General features: G+C 50.5%; 1 protein-coding gene across 1 annotated transcript in view; it reads left to right on the top strand.

The window, feature by feature from the left end:
* Window positions 1–12,819, top strand: part of dock11 (dedicator of cytokinesis 11) — a 77,586-nt gene extending 64,767 nt beyond the window's left edge. The window contains 9 exon segments of the mRNA XM_064325647.1: window positions 652–758; window positions 1,375–1,497; window positions 2,200–2,313; window positions 4,637–4,783; window positions 5,233–5,443; window positions 7,849–8,039; window positions 8,593–8,693; window positions 9,731–9,869; window positions 12,589–12,819. Coding sequence (XP_064181717.1) covers window positions 652–758; window positions 1,375–1,497; window positions 2,200–2,313; window positions 4,637–4,783; window positions 5,233–5,443; window positions 7,849–8,039; window positions 8,593–8,693; window positions 9,731–9,869; window positions 12,589–12,678 — 1,223 coding nt within the window. The 3' untranslated portion in view covers window positions 12,679–12,819.
* The last annotated feature ends 4,342 nt before the right edge of the window (window positions 12,820–17,161 follow it).

Raw genomic sequence — 17,161 nt, 5'->3', positions numbered from 1 at the left:
TCCGATCAGGTACAATACTGCAGTAGCCAAACGAACAGTGAACCCAGAAGAACCAAAAGGAGGCCCTACGCCATTCAAAATGACGCACTGTTTATATGGGCATAGTGATCGTTTTGTGTTTCAGTCTGATAGTCTAACGTTTATAGCCAGCGTAAAGTGTCTTTGAGACCATGAGAAGCGCTATATAAAATAAATGTATTATTATTATTATTATTATTATTATTATTATTATTATTATTATAGCTCTGCATGGAAACAGACATGCATGCCAGTCATTTAGCTTCCTGGTCATCCAGGTATTTTAGTTGGCCGTTAAACCCTGAGGTGTGAAACAGTGGGTCTGCTCTGATTAGTTTAGATTTGACCTGAGTTGGAAACAGTTCTGCCTGTCAACAAAGTTCACATATCCATTTAAAATTTAAACAAATTTAGGCATAGTTTAAAAAAAAAAATTTAAAAAATTTATTTGTTTGTTTATTTTTTTATTTTAATTTTTTTTAGCGTCCGCTAAAATTGTGCGTCGTCATTTTGTGCACCACAGATGAGTAACGCTTGCCAAACGCTGTGGCGTTTTGACGTCGACGCCCATTGCGGATTGGCCGGAATCCAACACTAACGTTTTTCTGCTGGTTGTCGTCGTCGTGTTCTCAGAGCTGTTTCCCAGCGGCCTGGCGGCGTTCAGGAAGATCACGCTGAACGTGGACGAGGAGGCCGCCATGAAGGAGGACTCGGGCATGCAGGACGTCTACTACAATGAGGTGCTGTGCTGTAGTCCGGGCTCCGTAAAAAGACCAATCATGAATAAGGGGGTGGGTGGGGTGGGTGGGGGGGGGGGGAGGGTATTGGATGGGGAGGGTCTCCAAACTGCGAGACCCAATATTATTACATATTTGTTGGCTGAACCCTACTTCTACTCCCGCGGTGAGGATATGTAAGCACCCTTACATTTAGTTCAGTCTGTCTGACAGGGAGTGTTCGGTGTGACGTGCGTGTGAGTGATGTCACCGCGGCCGCTGAGCGATGTCACCGCGGTCGCGGCGGAATGTTTGTGGGGGCTGCGTCGGGGGGAGCGATCTCACGGGGGACCCCGAAACGGTCGCGGAGCGTAAATCTGTGTGCGAGTGGCGTCATGGAAAAAAGGCGAGACGGCGAAGCGAAGGCGCCAGGCCTCCTGGTTGGCTGGTTTCCGCGACAACGCTCAAAATAACGACTCCCCCCTCGCTTGGCTACGGGCGATATTTGCGTGTGTCTAAATGGACCGTAGCCTGCGTATGTGCATGCTGTGTGCATCCTTCTGGATTGGAGCGTTTGCCCTGTGCCCTGCTGCGTGACCCTTTGAAAACCTGCTGGTGCTGCGTTTGCGCCGTGCTGCAGGAGGTCCTGGTGGAGCACCTGGAGCTGTGCGTGGAGGGGCTGTGGAAGGCCGAGAGGTACGAGCTGATCACGCACGTCGCCAAGCTCAGCGCCCCCGTCTACGAGAAGCGCCACGAGTTCGAGGTAAGGGGGGGGGACAGGGGAGCGAGGGAGCGAGGGGGTCTAAACTAGGCCAGTGAAGTCAGGCAGAGCGTGTCCAGCTCTTAAAACACATTTTATTGCGCAGATGGGTTTGATTTTGTTTCAGTGTGCCTCGGAAGCCGATTTCTTAGAAAACGTTTTTGGATGGAACGCGCAGACACAGCCTGTCGCGGCGTATTTACAGTGGATTTTAAACGGCTGAGAGCGCAACCTGTTTCTGTTCGATGTTCACCTTCGCCGTCAGTGGCTATCTCAGAGGGGATCCACCACCTCCAGTCCTGGAGGCCACAGGGTCTTCCAGGTTCTTTTTGGGGGGTTTTTTTTTCTTTCATTCAGTTGCTAATTAAGGCCTTGGGAACATGGTGTGTGAACTCACCAAGCATTTGAACTCACCCACACAACACAAACATGCAATCAGCCCCAACACCATCAAGCACCCCACACACACACACACACACACACTCAGACACACACACACACACAACGCACACACAACACACAAACTCAGAACACACACACAAAAAGACAAAAAACAACACACCATGGAAAACTGCGTTTTAAGCACAGATGTTTGAACGCTCTTGTGCTTGCGCGGGGGAGGTGTGGTGTCCGTGGAGACCAGTTTACAGTAAACGGGGCCTTTTTATTTATTTTTTATTTTTTATTTTTTTGTCTCCCGCGTAGAAGCTGAGCCGGCTTTACGACACTCTGCACCGCGCCTACGCCAAGGTCCTGGAGGTGATGCGCACCGGCCGGCGGCTCCTGGGGACCTACTTCAGAGTGGCCTTCTACGGCCAGGTGGGTGTGTCCTTCACACACACACACACACTCCTCTTCCTCACTTGTGTGGTCGGGGATTTCATCAGTTTGCATGCGCACGGGCGTGAGCTGGTGCAATAAGCAACCACGTTGTGTGCATGTGTGCGTGTGTGTGTGTGTATGTATGTGTGCAGGTTTGTGTGCGTGTGTGTGTGTATGTGTGTGTGTACCTGTGTCTGTTGTGTGTGTGTGAGCATTTGTGTGTGTGTTTGCGTGTGTGCATGTGTGTGCGGGTGTGCGTGTGTTTGTCTTTGAGTGTGTGTGTGTGTGTGTGTCTTTGAGTGTGTGTGTGCATGTGTGTGTGTGTGTGTGTGTGTGTGTGTGTGTGTGTGTGTGTCTTTGGTGGTGTGTGTGCGTGTGTGTGTGTGTGTCTTTGAGTGTGTGTGTGTGTGTGTGTGTCTTTGAGTGTGTGTGTGTGTGTGTGTCTTTGAGTGTGTGTGTGCATGTGTGTGTGTGTGTCTTTGAGTGTGTGTGTGCATGTGTGTGTGTGTGTGTGTGTCTTTGAGGTGTGTGTGTGTGTCTGTGAGTGTGTGTGTGCATGTGTGTGTCTTTGAGTGTGTGTGTGTGTGTGCGTGTGTGTGTGTGTGTGTCTTTGAGGGTGTGTGTGTGTGTGTGTGATGTGTGTGTGTGCATGTGTGTGTCAGGTGTGATGTGTGTGTGTGTGTGTGTGTCTTAGTGGAGTGTGTTTGCGGTGCTGATGCAGTGTGTGTGTGGTGCTAGTGTGGATTGTTGTGGGTTTCCGGCACCCAGGGTATTAGCACAGATGTAATTATCAGAGACGACCGGGAAAACAACCCAAACCCACAGCTGCTAGCCCTGCGCTGCTGACTCTGCTTATGAGAAGCTTTTCCCAAGACAGTCACGTCTGGGCATTCAGAAGATGCTTTTATCCAGAACGACTCGCTCTGGATAACCCCCCTAGTTTCACCTCAGGCGCCTCGCTGTGGATGACCCCCCTAGTTTCACCTCAGGCGCCTCGCTCTGGATGACCCCCCTAGTTTCACCTCAGGCGCCTCGCTCTGGATGACCCCCCTAGTTTCACCTCAGGCGCCCCTCTGGATGACCCCTAGTTTCACCTCAGGCGCCTCGCTCTGGATGACCCCTAGTTTCACCTCAGGCGCCTCGCTCTGATGACCCCTAGTTCACCTAGGCGCCTGCTCTGGATGACCCCCCTAGTTTCACCTCAGGCGCCTCGCTGTGGATGACCCCCCTAGTTTCACCTCAGGCGCCTCGCTCTGGATAACCCCCTTAGTTTCACCTCAGGCGCCTCGCTCCGGGGCGATGCAGCAGAGCAGCAGCTGGAGCTCGACCCCACGAGGACCCGAGTTCCTGAGCGCCGTTCGTCCAGGCCGACGCCCGACGGGCACGCGCGTTAACTCCACGGTGAAATGGCCGCCCTGGCCCGGGTGGGTCCTGGACGAGAGGCTTCCTCATCCCCCCTTTCCCGGCCAGCCCAAAAAAGCCGTTCTCACGGCTATGACTTCAGCTTGGCCGCGAAGCTGTGGGAACATTCTGTGTTGGCTGTGTGAGAGTCCGCCCGCTGGTTGCATTTTTTGGGGGGGTGACCCTCTCCCCACAATACGCACACCCCCGTAGCTCAGCGCCCTGATATCAGAATAATTCATACGTTATGTTACCCACCCCCCCTCCCCCCCCAGTTGGAAGGACAGAACAAAAACTATCCAGTCAAAAACAGTCAATCAATCAATCAGTCAATCAATCAATCAATCAGTCAATCCATCAATCAGTCAATCCATCAATCAATCAATCAAACAATCAGTCACTCAATCAATCCATCAGTCAGTCAATCCATCAGTCAGTCAATCCATCAATCAGTCATCGCATGCATCGCACTTTTCCAGATGCTCAGCGTGCTTTGCGGTGATCAGGGGGGAAGCTCGTCTCAGCTGCCGCCACCGGCGTGTTTCAGTATTGAGTTAACAAACGGTGACTTCAGGGGAATAAACAAAGTGAAATACAATACTATAAAGAGTCACATGACTTGCATGACTGCATGATGTCATTGTGAATGAATTTTACAGGAGGGAGCGCTCCTTATAAATCTCACCGGCTCCAGACAGGGGAGAAGAACCTTCTAGAAACTGAACCCCCCCCCCCCCCCCCCAGCATTCTGTTTTTGGAAGGTTCTCCCCTGTCTGGAGTCGGTGGGGTTTATCCGTTATGAGATACCTCCCCGTGCTGACTTCTCTCTAACTGCGCTGAGGGTGAGGGGGGCCAGCACTCCCTCCTGTAAAATTTTTTGGGCAGAACTTGTTCCCCCATTTTGTTTTTGCCTTCGCAGGGCTTCTTCGAGGAGGAGGACGGAAAGGAGTACATCTACAAGGAGCCGAAACTCACCGGGCTGTCCGAGATCTCCCACCGCCTCCTCGGCCTCTACGGGGACAAATTCGGAGCGGAAAACGTCAAGATCATTCAGGACTCCAATAAGGTGCGCCTCTGCCAAAAATTACACCTTCAAAAACATTTCACCTTCAAACAGTATGTTTTGAAACAGGTAATCCTGCAATGTTGCGAAGCATTCATGAAATGTTGCGAAGTTTTACTGGCAGTGGATATATTTTGTGATATAAGACACACACACAAAGACATGGACACACACGCACATGCGCACACACACACACACAGACACGCACATGCACATACGCACAAGCATGCGCGCACACACACAAGCACACAGGCACACATGTACGCATGCACACTCACACACAAACACCTCGCATACACACTGTATACTGACACACACACATACTCACACACATGCGCGTACACACACACACACACACACTGTCACAGTTCCCCCTTGCGTGTCTGGGGGGTTCAGTTCCCCAACATAGCGCCTTACAAAAAATAACCCACGCCCCACATGTCTCTCCTCAGGTGAACCCCAAGGACCTGGACCCCAAGTTTGCCCACGTGCAGGTGACCTTCGTGAAGCCCTACTTCGACGAGAAGGAGGCGGCGGAGAGGACGACGGGCTTCGAGAGGTGCCACAACGTCGGTCGCTTCGTGTTCGAGACGCCGTACACGCTGTCGGGGAAGAAGCACGGGGGCGTGGCCGAGCAGTGCAAGAGGAGGACCGTCCTCACCAGTGAGTCCCGCGCCCCGCTCGCCGGGTTCGGCGGGTTTCGCGGGCCTGGGACCCCCCACCCCCCAACCCCCCTACTCCATCCCCCCCCCCCCCCCTCCCTCTGCGGGGCTGTCTCCCGCTAGGCCACGCAGCTTCAGTTCAATTCAGTTCAGCTCAATTTGATTTGCACAGGGCTTTTTTACAGAACAACAAAGCTTCACAACTTAAAAATCTGTAAGTCCGGGGTCCATATACGCCGTCCGCAAAGCACGCTCACGTGAACCCCTGACTGACATTTTATTTGTATCAAATTAAATTCAAATATTTAAATGTAGACCGTGCGACGGTGTGTGTTCGTCTGCGTGACGGTGTGTGTTCGTCCGTGCGACGGTGTGTGTTCGTCCGTGCGACGGTGTGTGTTCGTCCGTGCGACGGTGTGTGTTCGTCCGTGCGACGGTGTGTGTTCGTCCGTGCGATGGTGTGTGTTCGTCTGCGTGACCGTGTGTGTTCGTCTGCATGACGGTGTGTGTTCGTCTGCGTGACCCAGCGTAAAAACTTGCCCGAGGCAGCTGCAGCCGGCCAGATGAAATTTTCGAAGAACGAAGTTTTGCAAGAAAACGGGAGGAAGTAGAAACGGGGAAGGATGTGGAAACGGATGTGCAATCGCGAGTTACGCCACACCTCACCATACCTGACCGCACCCAGCCCCCTCCTGCCCGCTCTCCATCTGCCTCACAGAGGAAGGCAGAGTTCTGGTTAAAAATGCAGAACTTTCCTGTTTCCAAAGGTACCGGTTCCCACACCGGCAAAAAAAAAAAAAAAATTTAAAAAAGTCTTGCACGTGTTTTGGTCTCAGAATGAGACTTAGAATCTTTCTTTTTTTTTCTCTGAAGTCAAAAATATTAGAAAAGCTGCTTCTGGCTTGACAAGTGAAATTTTCTTACCCCATTTGGCGGATCTTGAATCAGGTCAGACTGTTTCACAGTGTTGGTGATACTTTAAAAACATAAATAAGACTGTAAATAGGACTAACAGTACTTATCTTTTGGTTTTTTTACCATGCAGGAATGGTGACTGAATGACAGGGCCACGGGGAAAGATGTGATAACAGCTACTTATTGTGCGGGTTAGACCTCCGGGGGGGGGGGGAGGGGGCGGGGATATGGCCGGGTCTGTAAAGAATGTGTCCGTTGGGGGGGAGAGGGGCCGGGCCGGGACGTGGGGGTGGGGGGGGCATTTCCGCGTTCGCTCCGTTTTCGTCGTCTTGCGCGTTTGGGCGGCGCCAGCGCTTCCCGCGTGCCTCTCATTCCTGCGCGCTGACGCGTCCCGCGAGCGCGTCGACGGACGCCGGGGGCCGTCTGCTCTGCCTCAACGGGACAGGGACAGAGCGGAGAGGCGAAAAGCCAACGCGGGCGGGTCGTTTGCCAAAGCGCACCGCTGCGCCCTGCGGTTGTTGGGACGAAAAAGAAACAATGTAACCCTGAGAGCTTTGTCTGCGGCGTTTGCATTCCGTTGCTCGCAAGCATTCGTTTGTGCGGGACCTTTACTCGCTGCGTTTGAGTATTTCAAACCGGGCGCTCGTTCTGGGGTGCACGCGCAAAGCCAGAAAAAAACTTGTTGAACCTCCAGCTTGATATTTGTCAAATGTCAATTTGTCAGCTTTCGAGGTTAAGCTGTAACACAAATGTCATTTCCCGGACAGGGGCTTCAAGTGAAGTAAAGCAGCCTCGGTGTTTGTACAAAGCATGTTTACAAAGTGTTTTCAGCATTTTAGGAATCCGATCCGGCCGCAAACCACCTCCATGGAAAGGTTTAATGATTAAATAGGTGTGGTTTAGTGTAGTATGGCCGTTAGGGCCTTATAACTCAGAGGTTGCGGGTTCCACTCCGAGGTGGTGCACTGCCATTGTACCGTTGAGCAGGGTGCTTAATGTGAACTCCCTCTGCCTACATGTCCAGCTGTATTAATGGAGTGTATCTAAAGACTGAAAGCTGTGTACGTTGTTCTGGATAAAAGCTTCTGCTGATGCTCTGCATGTAATGTAAAATAGTACAGAGCAAGTGTACTAGAGCCAGGAAGTGCTCTTGACCTCTTGGCTCTCCATTTATGGTAAAATGGTAAATGGACTGCATTTATATAGCGCTTTTATCCAAAGCGCTTTACAATTGATGCCTCTCATTCGCCAGAGCAGTTAGGGATTAGTTGTCTTGCTCAAGGACACTTCGACACGCCCAGGGCGGGGTTTGAACTGGCAGCCCTCCGACTGCCAGACAATCGGTCTTACCTCCTGAGCTATGTCGCCCATTTACAGTCATCTCATAGCTGTTCTTACTGAACCGAGCTTCCCCTTTGATAAAGCTCCTCAGATGACATGCGGAAATAAGCAAGAAAAGGTTTGTCATCTGCCCCCCCCCCCCCCCCCCAGCCGCCAACACGTTCCCCTACGTGAAGAAGAGGGTGGAGGTTGTGGCGGAGAAGCAGGTGGAGCTGAAGCCCATCGATGTGGCCATTGACGAGATGAGGGACCGCACCACCGAGCTGCAGAAGCTGTGTTCCAGTCCCGAGCTGGACATGATCCAGCTGCAGCTCAAACTGCAGGGCTGCGTCTCTGTGCAGGTACCCCCTGACATCACCAACACTGCGCGCACGTACCCCTGACATCACCAGCACTGTGTGCACTTACCTCTGACATCACCAGAAATGTGTGCACGCATCTATGACATCACCAGCACTGTGTGCACTTACCTCTGACATCACCAGCAATGTGTGCACGTATCTATGACATCATCAGCACTGCATGCACGTACCCCTGACATCACCAGCAATGCATGCACGTATCTATGACATCACCAGCACTGAGTGCACGTGCCGCTGACATCACCATCGCCAGCACTGCGTGCACATATCTATGACATCACCAGCACTGAATGCACGTGCCGCTGACATCACCATCACTGCGTGCACATACCCCTGACATCACCAGCACTGCGTGCACGTACCTCTGACATCACCAGCACTAGCACTGCATCATGTACCTCTGACCTGGATTGATTCGTTGTGTCTGAAGGGTAAACGCTAGAGGATGGATGAGTTACGAGTGAATCTGGTGAATGGATCGATTGGTTGTGTCTGATCGGTGGGTTCACGGAGGTGTGCGTCTCTCCTCCAGGTGAACGCGGGTCCGATGGCCTACGCCCAGGCCTTCCTCCACGATGACAAGTCCAGCCAGTACAGTAGTAAGAAGGTCAAGGAGCTGAAGGACATTTTCCGGTGAGGTCATTTTCCTTGGTAAGCGGGTGTGGTGGAGTAGGGAAAACCAGCGGTGCCAAAAAAAAAAAGGCTTCGCTTAAAATTTGGACCGCTTGACAAAATTGAAAAAAACTGGCAAAAATTGGTGTGTAAAACAGGGAAAAACTGTGTGTCGCTAGATGAACAGATTGACCGTGTAAACACACCAATTTTGTTAAAATTTGACGTGTTAAAATTTGACATGTTGAGGTGATTGAGATGCATGGAAAGCCAAGCTTAGATTAGATTAAGGGGTGCATCACAATGTCAAGAGTATAACAGAACGTGTGAACACACTCAGGGAATGCCATTGCAGCGACACACGCCTGGGTGCAATATGCAAATCTACATAAATTCCTGCCGTGCTATTGGCCGAGGTTCTTTCAAGTGTGTTTAAGCGAGCAATAATGCTATGTTGATATATTTTTTTTTCTTGCTTTGTAAGCAGTCGGAAATAACCGCGATGAGAGGCGTATTTTAAGACATTTCGGCAGCGATGGCTGTCCATAGCAGAAGGACTAGGCGGCGACATGATAAATAGTTTCAGCAGCTCTGTGCCTATTCTGACCCTTCCAAAGAGAAGATTAATGGGCCCGCAGAGTTCCGTCCTGGAGGTTTTTGTTCCCAGACCAACGATATTTCCCTCTAATGATGCTGATCCATTGTGGCTATTAGAAGGTACTATTATTGTCCTTACTTGCCGCTGGTTGCCGTGGAAACACAGCACTCTGGACGAGGCTAGATGTTTGGGTTTTTTGGAAGCCGTAAGGGTTTCCCATAAAAAGGAAAGCATCAAGAAGGTCTTGGCAGTGCTCTGTGTTTACGGTGGATGTTCTTGTGAGTTCAAGAGAAGAGAAAGAGGGGACTAGCTTCACAGTGTTTATGGAAAGATGGGACGAGGAGGGGTGAGCAGTGGCTGGTTCCTGATCCCGTGATGTGCCCCCCCCCCCCCACCCCCACCCCTTCCTCCCATCCACCCCACCCCCCCCTCCCCCTCCCCCTCCCCCTCCCCCCCGCAGGAGTTTTGTCCAGGCCTGCAGTGTGGCGTTGGACATCAACGAACGCCTCATCAAAGAGGATCAGTTTGAGTACCAGGAAGGGCTGAAGGCCAACTTCAAGGACATGGTGAAGGAGCTGTCTGACATCATCCATGAGCAGGTGAGGGACGGCTGCTGTCCACTCTGTGGGGACCTCCTCCTCCAATTCTGCACTGTGGACCGCTAGCGGCGATGCTAGCCCTCATGTTAGCGGCTGAACTCGTGTGCAGCATTCCTTGAAAGCAAAATTGATAAGCAGGAGCGTAGATAGAGTGCGTTCTGGCAGGGGCAACCCATGAAAAACACATTACATTGGAGGCCCACCACCCCAGGCTGCCCCATCCCTGCACAATTACAGCACAATTTTTTTGAAGGCCTCTTCCAGTCAGGGCCCTTGGAATGATCCTAATCCCCCCCCCCCCCCCCGCCATATGGCTCACATACCACAACGTATTCTCATCCAGTAGGGTCTCCTGAGGTCTAGTAAACAAACTAATGCAATGACCCAGTAAATACGATGATAAGCAAGCATCGGCAGACCACAGGACTGCATTACCAACGGGAACAGCTGTCCGAATCTGAGAAGTAGCGGTTGAGCTGCTCCGGTCGGCGATGCAGTAATGCAGCCATGTGGCCTCGCGGTCAAAACCCGAGGTCTGAACCCCAGCAAATGGACTCTGCAGATTGACCGAAAGTGCAGCTGCGTTTGCAGACGCTCCACAGGGTTCTTGCTGTGTTTCAGCGAGGGGTTGTCTGGTAGCACCCCCCACACCCCCCCCCAACCCCCACCCAGCCCCAATACAACAACTTGAGATTCCGGACAAGCTAAAAGAATTTTGTCCCATCTCCTGCTCACCAAAATCTTTTTCCTGGGACCCAGGTTCCACTATGCTGATTGGCTGAGTGTCTCGTCAAACAGAAAAAAAAATTTTAATGGCCAGTTGTGCAAATGCCCTCTATCAGATGCGATTGAGATTACTTAGCCTACACTACTGACGCATTTCGCCCATCAGTTAAGCGTACGGAGTAAAAACATGTGAGTCACTGTGTGATCTTCTGTCTGATAAGAAGAGTAGGTCATGTATATGCTTCTACCCTTGTTTTCCGGACGAATGACATGGCTAAATTCACTCGAGCGGTTCAAATCGAGCAACAAACTCTACACCAGGCAGACGAAAAGGATAAATTAAATTAGGAATTTCATTCTTAAATTAAGATTCTCAACAGGGTGGCGAATCCATCCAGGCCCTAACAGGTCTGTTGAGGTAGCTCTGGTGTTTTGTGGTCTGAACTATGGAAAATATCTATTGGTAGTTCAGGCCGTTAGTATAGTGGTGATCCAAGAAAAATGCATCAGTCCTGTGTCTCTCAATGGGACCAGCTGGTCATTTTTAAAATACTTATTTGAGCCGACAAATCATCCTGTAATCAGATCATGGACCTCCAGCCGGAGCCCACTGAAGTAAAAAAAAAAAAGATCTGCTCAAGGTTTTACTCAGCGCAGTTAGCCAGCACAACACAGTAATCCTGTGTCATGAAATATTCACCCTCTGGTGATTAAAGAGCCAAAGTATTACTGCATGCTTTTCTTTTCCATTTGCGAACTTTATTTATATTAATATTTTAAAATATTGTGCATGACTACAGCATATCGCTCTGTTGTGAAAGGCAACTGTACAGCTGTACAGTGTGCTGAAGGGCCTCTCTCACGGTTACAACAACAGTGCTGTCCACCTGGGTATCGAACCTACAACCTTGGAGTCACAGGCCCGGGTCCCTAAGCATTGTGCCCCACTGTCTGTCTCTTTGCCCTGGTCAGACATAACGGCCTCGTCCCGTTTGGTTTACGCTCCCCGGCTTCGCCTGTCGAACCTTTCCGATCTCACGTTCGAGCCCTCTGGGTTCCTGTGCATGTGGGGCCCGTGGCACGTCTCTGAAATATTTTTAACTTCGTCCTCACCAAGAAATGAGAGACACTGAAAAAACCCACAGACACGCGCGTGTGTGCTCGTCAAAACGGTTTGGGGAAAATACGCAGCTCCAGTGCCAGTAAGGGACGCCGCTGCTAGCCCCCTGTGGGTGGGGGGGGTGGGGGGGGTGCAAACGCAGGTATTTCACGGGGAAACCAGACACCTGAGCAAAGGTGAATTAACACACAGGTATGACTGGCTGGGTGCAGAAAGTTCAAGTACTTTTTGGCAGTGCCGCACAGGAAAGCACCCCAATCTGGATTCAAACCTGCATCCGCTCGAGCGAACTTCCCCAAACTGCTGTTCCGTGGTGCTCGCTGCTGTCAGACCTGATGATTCGTCTAACTTCACTTCTCTCTTCTGTTTTTCTTTCCTCTCTAACACATGCTGGCCCAACTCCTCAGATATAAGGACAGCGTAGGTAATATAACAAACTCAAACGAATGACCTTTGTTTGGACGTCTGTTCAGTGACTCACGACTGAAGCATGTTTTGCCGAAGACCTCATTGCCTGTCGCGCGGAAGCCGCTAGCCTAGAGCAGCGGTCCCCGAATCTCTCCCTCCAGTGCCCTCGACCGGATCCAGGTGTTTGATGTGCTCCACCCGACGCACACCTGATGGAGCTAATCAGGCGCCTCCTTAAGTTGTGCCAGGTGTGCTTGAGGTGGAGCGCACCAGAGATCTGGAATCCGGCTGGGGGGGGTGCCTGAGGGGGGGATTTGGGAGCTGCTGTCCCATTTGAGTTGAGCATGGCTGATGTGGTGACCGTGTGTGTTCCGCTGTGTTTTTTTTGGTCCTGCGGTTTGTGTGGTTTCGTGCTGCGGTCCAGGCCTCTGACCGGCGCCTGCGTTTGTGTTGTGGCCCCCACAGATCTTCCAGGAGGACATGATGCGCTCCCTGCTGCAGAACTCCATGCACGTGTTCCGCGTCATCAGCGGGACGTCCCCCGACCTGGACTGAGACCCTGCCGTCACCCCCCCCCCGCCCCCAAACCACCACCCCCCGCCCCGCCCCGCCCTCCAGCCCCCGCCCCGCCCTTTTCCTCCAGAAGTGCTTCGCTGACACCAGCTCTGCAGGCACCGCCAGTGAGCCCAAGCCCCAGCTTCCCGGGCACTTGAAGTGTCGATGGTGCTCGCCAGCACCCAATGCTGCTGTGTTTACTGAGAGGATCCTACTGCCAGGGATAAGCTCCGCCTTGGGCCAATCATTCCCGGCACATCCCATTTCATTTTGGTTACATGATTATGTCATCCCTCCATTATCTAACCCACTTTCCTCGTCAGGTCCGGGGGGGGCGCGGTGGGGGTTTGGGGTGTGCTGGACACTATCTGGCATGCATTGGCAAGAGGCAGGCAACACCCTGGCAGGTTGCCATCAGCCGCGCACACAGCCTACCTACGCAATTTAGAGTCTCCAGTCGCTGACCTGCGGTCTGTGGACTGGGGGGAACGGTCCGGAGGAGACCACGTGGAAACAAACAGCATTCGTGATAGTGCAGCACTATCAGGCCGGACAGCCCTGCTAGGGCGACTCGGCACAGTGTCGCAACAGCGGTTCACCGCATTCTGGGTGCTCCCGCTGAAGAAATCGGGGTGTTCACCTGCAGTCCCTCAGTCGCTCGCTCGGCCCCAACCCTTCGTGCGGTTCTGGGTTGGCATGGCGAGTTTCTCAACACTCCGAGACTGAAGCCGCACATTTTGGCAGCGAGGAGAGCGTTGCGCCCACGCACTGGGCGCGGTGCCAGCCGCTGACTCATCGGCCCTGCCTGACCAGTTGTGTCTTTATTCACGTGATCGTGAGGAGCCCTACGGGCGTGGTCGCTCCGCAACGAAAAGAAAAAAATAAAAAGAAAAAAAAGCCGGCAGCCTCTGCATAGTCCGGTCAGTCTGCGCAGTTATGCGGGGTTCTGAGTGGTTCTGCGCGGTTCTACATGGTTCTGCACAGTTCTACATGGTTCTGTGTGGTTCTACATGGTTCTGTGTGGTTCTACATGGTTCTATGTGGTTCTACATGGTTCTGAGTGGTTCTACATGGTTCTGAGTGGTTCTACATGGTTCTATGTGGTTCTACATGGTTCTGAGTGGTTCTATGTGGTTCTACATGGTTCTGAGTGGTTCTGCATGGTTCTATGTGGTTCTGCATGGTTCTACATGGTTCTGAGTGGTTCTACATGGTTCTATGTGGTTCTGCATGGTTCTGAGTGGTTCTACATGGTTCTGAGTGGTTCTACATGGTTCTGCGCAGTCTTTTGTTTTTTTTTTTTTTTTTTTTTTTAATACCCAGTATTGCTCTATGGATATTTTTCTATTTGTCTTTCCCTCTAAATATGTTCACTATGACGCTCTGCTGCCAGGAGGGGGGGGTCGAAGAGGTGTGGGTGGGGCATCTGAAGCCCAGGCGCGGGTCATACGGTTTCCATGGCGATAATGGGGCACACAGGTGACCTCACCCCAGGTGTAGGAAGTGGGTCTTCAGCCCACAGCAGCCCCCAGTCTACGGGCCACTGCAACTGAGGGAAGATGATGACACATTAAAACAGAACCAAAGCACTTGGAAATTTTGGCTTTGTAAAAACAAAGCGAATGTAAAAATGTAAACGCGGAAAAGAGGCTACAGGACTATCACTTCTCTGGCTGCGAATAGCAACCAGATGCCTTTCTACAAAAAAAAAGTAGTTTTCACATTACATAGATAAGATACAATGAGCCAAAAGCACCTTCAGCCAAAAGCACTTCAAAGTGCTGTCAGACTCAGTCCACATGAGAATGTAGCAGAAGTATTAATGGTGGTCCAAACTGCTGCCACTATGCAAGCTGTTCTTCCTCTCTCCCACAACTCCTCCACAGCTCCTTCATCTTCCTCGTGGCTTGGCCACGCCCTTCACCCTTATCCTGTTTGGAAGTGCCCGTTTGGGTGTGTGTGTTTTTTGTGTGTGTGTGTGGGTGTGTGTGTGCGTATGCACACTTGTATGCGCATGCATGCGCGTGCGTGTGTGTACATGTGTGCGTGTGCCTGCGTGCGTGCATGCATGTGTGTGTGTGTGTGTGTATGTGTGTTCGTGTGTGTATCTCTGTGCCTCTGTCCTTTTGAACAAGTTGTACATGAAAAAACTCATGCAGGAAACCAAACTGCTGACTGTTCACTTTCGTCACGTATATCAGGGCGATGGAAAGGACTTTCTCCATCCCCTTTTCTCTAACTTTAGCCAACTTTAGTGTGGTTCTTTTTTTAAGGAAGAGACTAATCATTTCCGGAACCAAATTAGTCATTTCCGTGAATGACTTAGCCTAAGAACTTCCAGTTACCGTAGAACTCAGTTGGCCTTCCAAGGTGTACATGCAGCTAACAAACAAGTTCTTGCAAAAAAAAGTCTGCATTGACAAGCGTTTTAGTCTTGGACTTAAAGAGAGAGACTTAAAATCTTTTTTTCTCTCAAGTAGAAAATATTCGTTTTTTTATTAAGTTACTGTCTGCTTGACAAATGAAATTTTCCTACCCGATTGACAAATCTTGAAACGAGTTATACCGTCACACCTCACTTGGCAATGTTTTTGTCTTATTCAGAAAAAAAAGTAACAGACATGATTTTGAGCCTAAATATGTGACTAAAATACTTGTTGAGATTGACTTTTTTTTTTTTTTTTTTTGGTTTTTGCCATGGGATTGCAAACAGTGGCCCCTCTGGGCGCAGAATGGCACTTGGCCGTCTCACCTGTGCAGTCTTGCCGCGTAACAGCTGCCCGTCTTATCTTATGTACAACAAGACCAGGTCAAAACCTAGCATATTGCTGGACCTGACGCACTTCATCCGGCCGACCAGTGGCGTAACTTCATAACTCGGCCGACCAATGGTGTAACTTCGTCGCTCACTCACTCGGTCACTCAGTCACAGACATTCGCGTCCACAGGGCAGCCAAAAAAATAAAATGAAATAAAAACACTCAGGCGTTTGGCTGGGGAAGGCGCCCAGCCCCAGACTGGCGCTGTCCCGTATCAACAAAGGGCCACAATGGGAACGGGGGGAGTAAATACTGCCTGTCACCCAAAACCCCGTAACGCTGATGCCATTTTAAGGAATCGTGCTGCCTGTACAGGTGTGTTCCCATGGACTCTACTGATCATTGGCAGGTGGCCCCGGCTGATTATCAGCAATGTGTGGAACGGGTCCTCCTCTAGATGACCCGAAGATCTGTGAATCCGCACCGCCTGGCTCTGTTAGGAATGGAGTCGGCCTGTGTGGCACTGTGTCCCGCCAGGAGATGACGGGGAAACTGTCAGCCCCGCTCTATAAAATTCTTAATTTGAATGTGCTACCGACTGCTAGAAGTGCGGGTCAGTGACCTGGTGTTAATGTGCTACCGACTGCTAGAAGTGCGGGTCAGTGTCCTGGTGTTAATGTGCTACCAACTGCAACTAGTGCGGGTCAGTTTCTGGCGTGAAAACATTGTGCATTTGAGATCGTGTGGTGTGCGACACAGCACAGACGCTAAAACCCCCTCCCTCTGTTCTGTCGTTTGTAATTCGGCCTTTCGACGGGTTGTTCTGGAATCTTCATTCCTAGTGGTTCCTTCCCAGACGACGTTTGTTTCGGATTCCGTGGTTTCCTTCCCAAAAACACAAAAAAAAAAAAGAAGAAGAAAAGTAGTATTGTTTGGAGCTATATGCATTTTTATCTTTCAGTGTTTTTTTATTTAATTTGGGAGTACAATAAAAAATAACTTTGACGCCTGGTAAAAGTGGGTTTCTATATTTGGAGGGTATCGGTTGAGGGGGGGGGGGGGGTGATTTTAGGATGTAGCCTAATACCCTTTGTTAAAGTGCGTAATCACTGCTCTTTGCACGGGGTCTTCGGCGGGAAAACTACTTCGCTATCCTTACCTGACTGTATCCGATGTGGCGTAAGACAGGAATGATGTAGCCCGCTACTTGTCCCCTTCGTCTCGTGCAGCTGGCACATTCTGTCTCCTCAGGAACATCACCCTTGACCTTGAGGTACCTAGACTTACGTGCTGTTATACAGTATTTCACAAGTGCTGCACTGAAAAAAAAAACAAAGTATATGCAGATTTCTATTATATAATGTAAAGTTGTAAAATATAAATTGCGTATGTATGTAGGCTATTCGTAGGCTATATATTGGCCTAGTGCTGATGCAACTCCTTGAAGAGACTGTGTTACTTTGTGTATTTTCTTTTTATTGCATTGTATATTAGTTCACATGCCTGTTCAAAGATACTTTTTAAACATTTTTAAAATAAACTGCTTTTTGAAAAGCAACGCCTTGTTTTTGGTGTGGGTGTGCTCTGGAACTTGCTCGCAATTCCAAAATTGTTTTCGCTACCTATGGGAATTGTTTAGCCTACTGTTTTAGGCTATCACACTTTTGAAAACACTTAGACCGTCTTAAATGCTCAAAAAAAAATAGGCTATAGTCTATGGGTTA

This window comes from Anguilla rostrata, chromosome 3, assembly GCF_018555375.3.
Source record: "Anguilla rostrata isolate EN2019 chromosome 3, ASM1855537v3, whole genome shotgun sequence".
In the NCBI taxonomy this organism is placed as follows: Eukaryota; Metazoa; Chordata; class Actinopteri; order Anguilliformes; family Anguillidae; genus Anguilla; species Anguilla rostrata.
The sequence above is the reverse complement of the archived record's forward strand: the minus strand, read 5'-3'. Positions and strand labels throughout refer to the sequence as shown.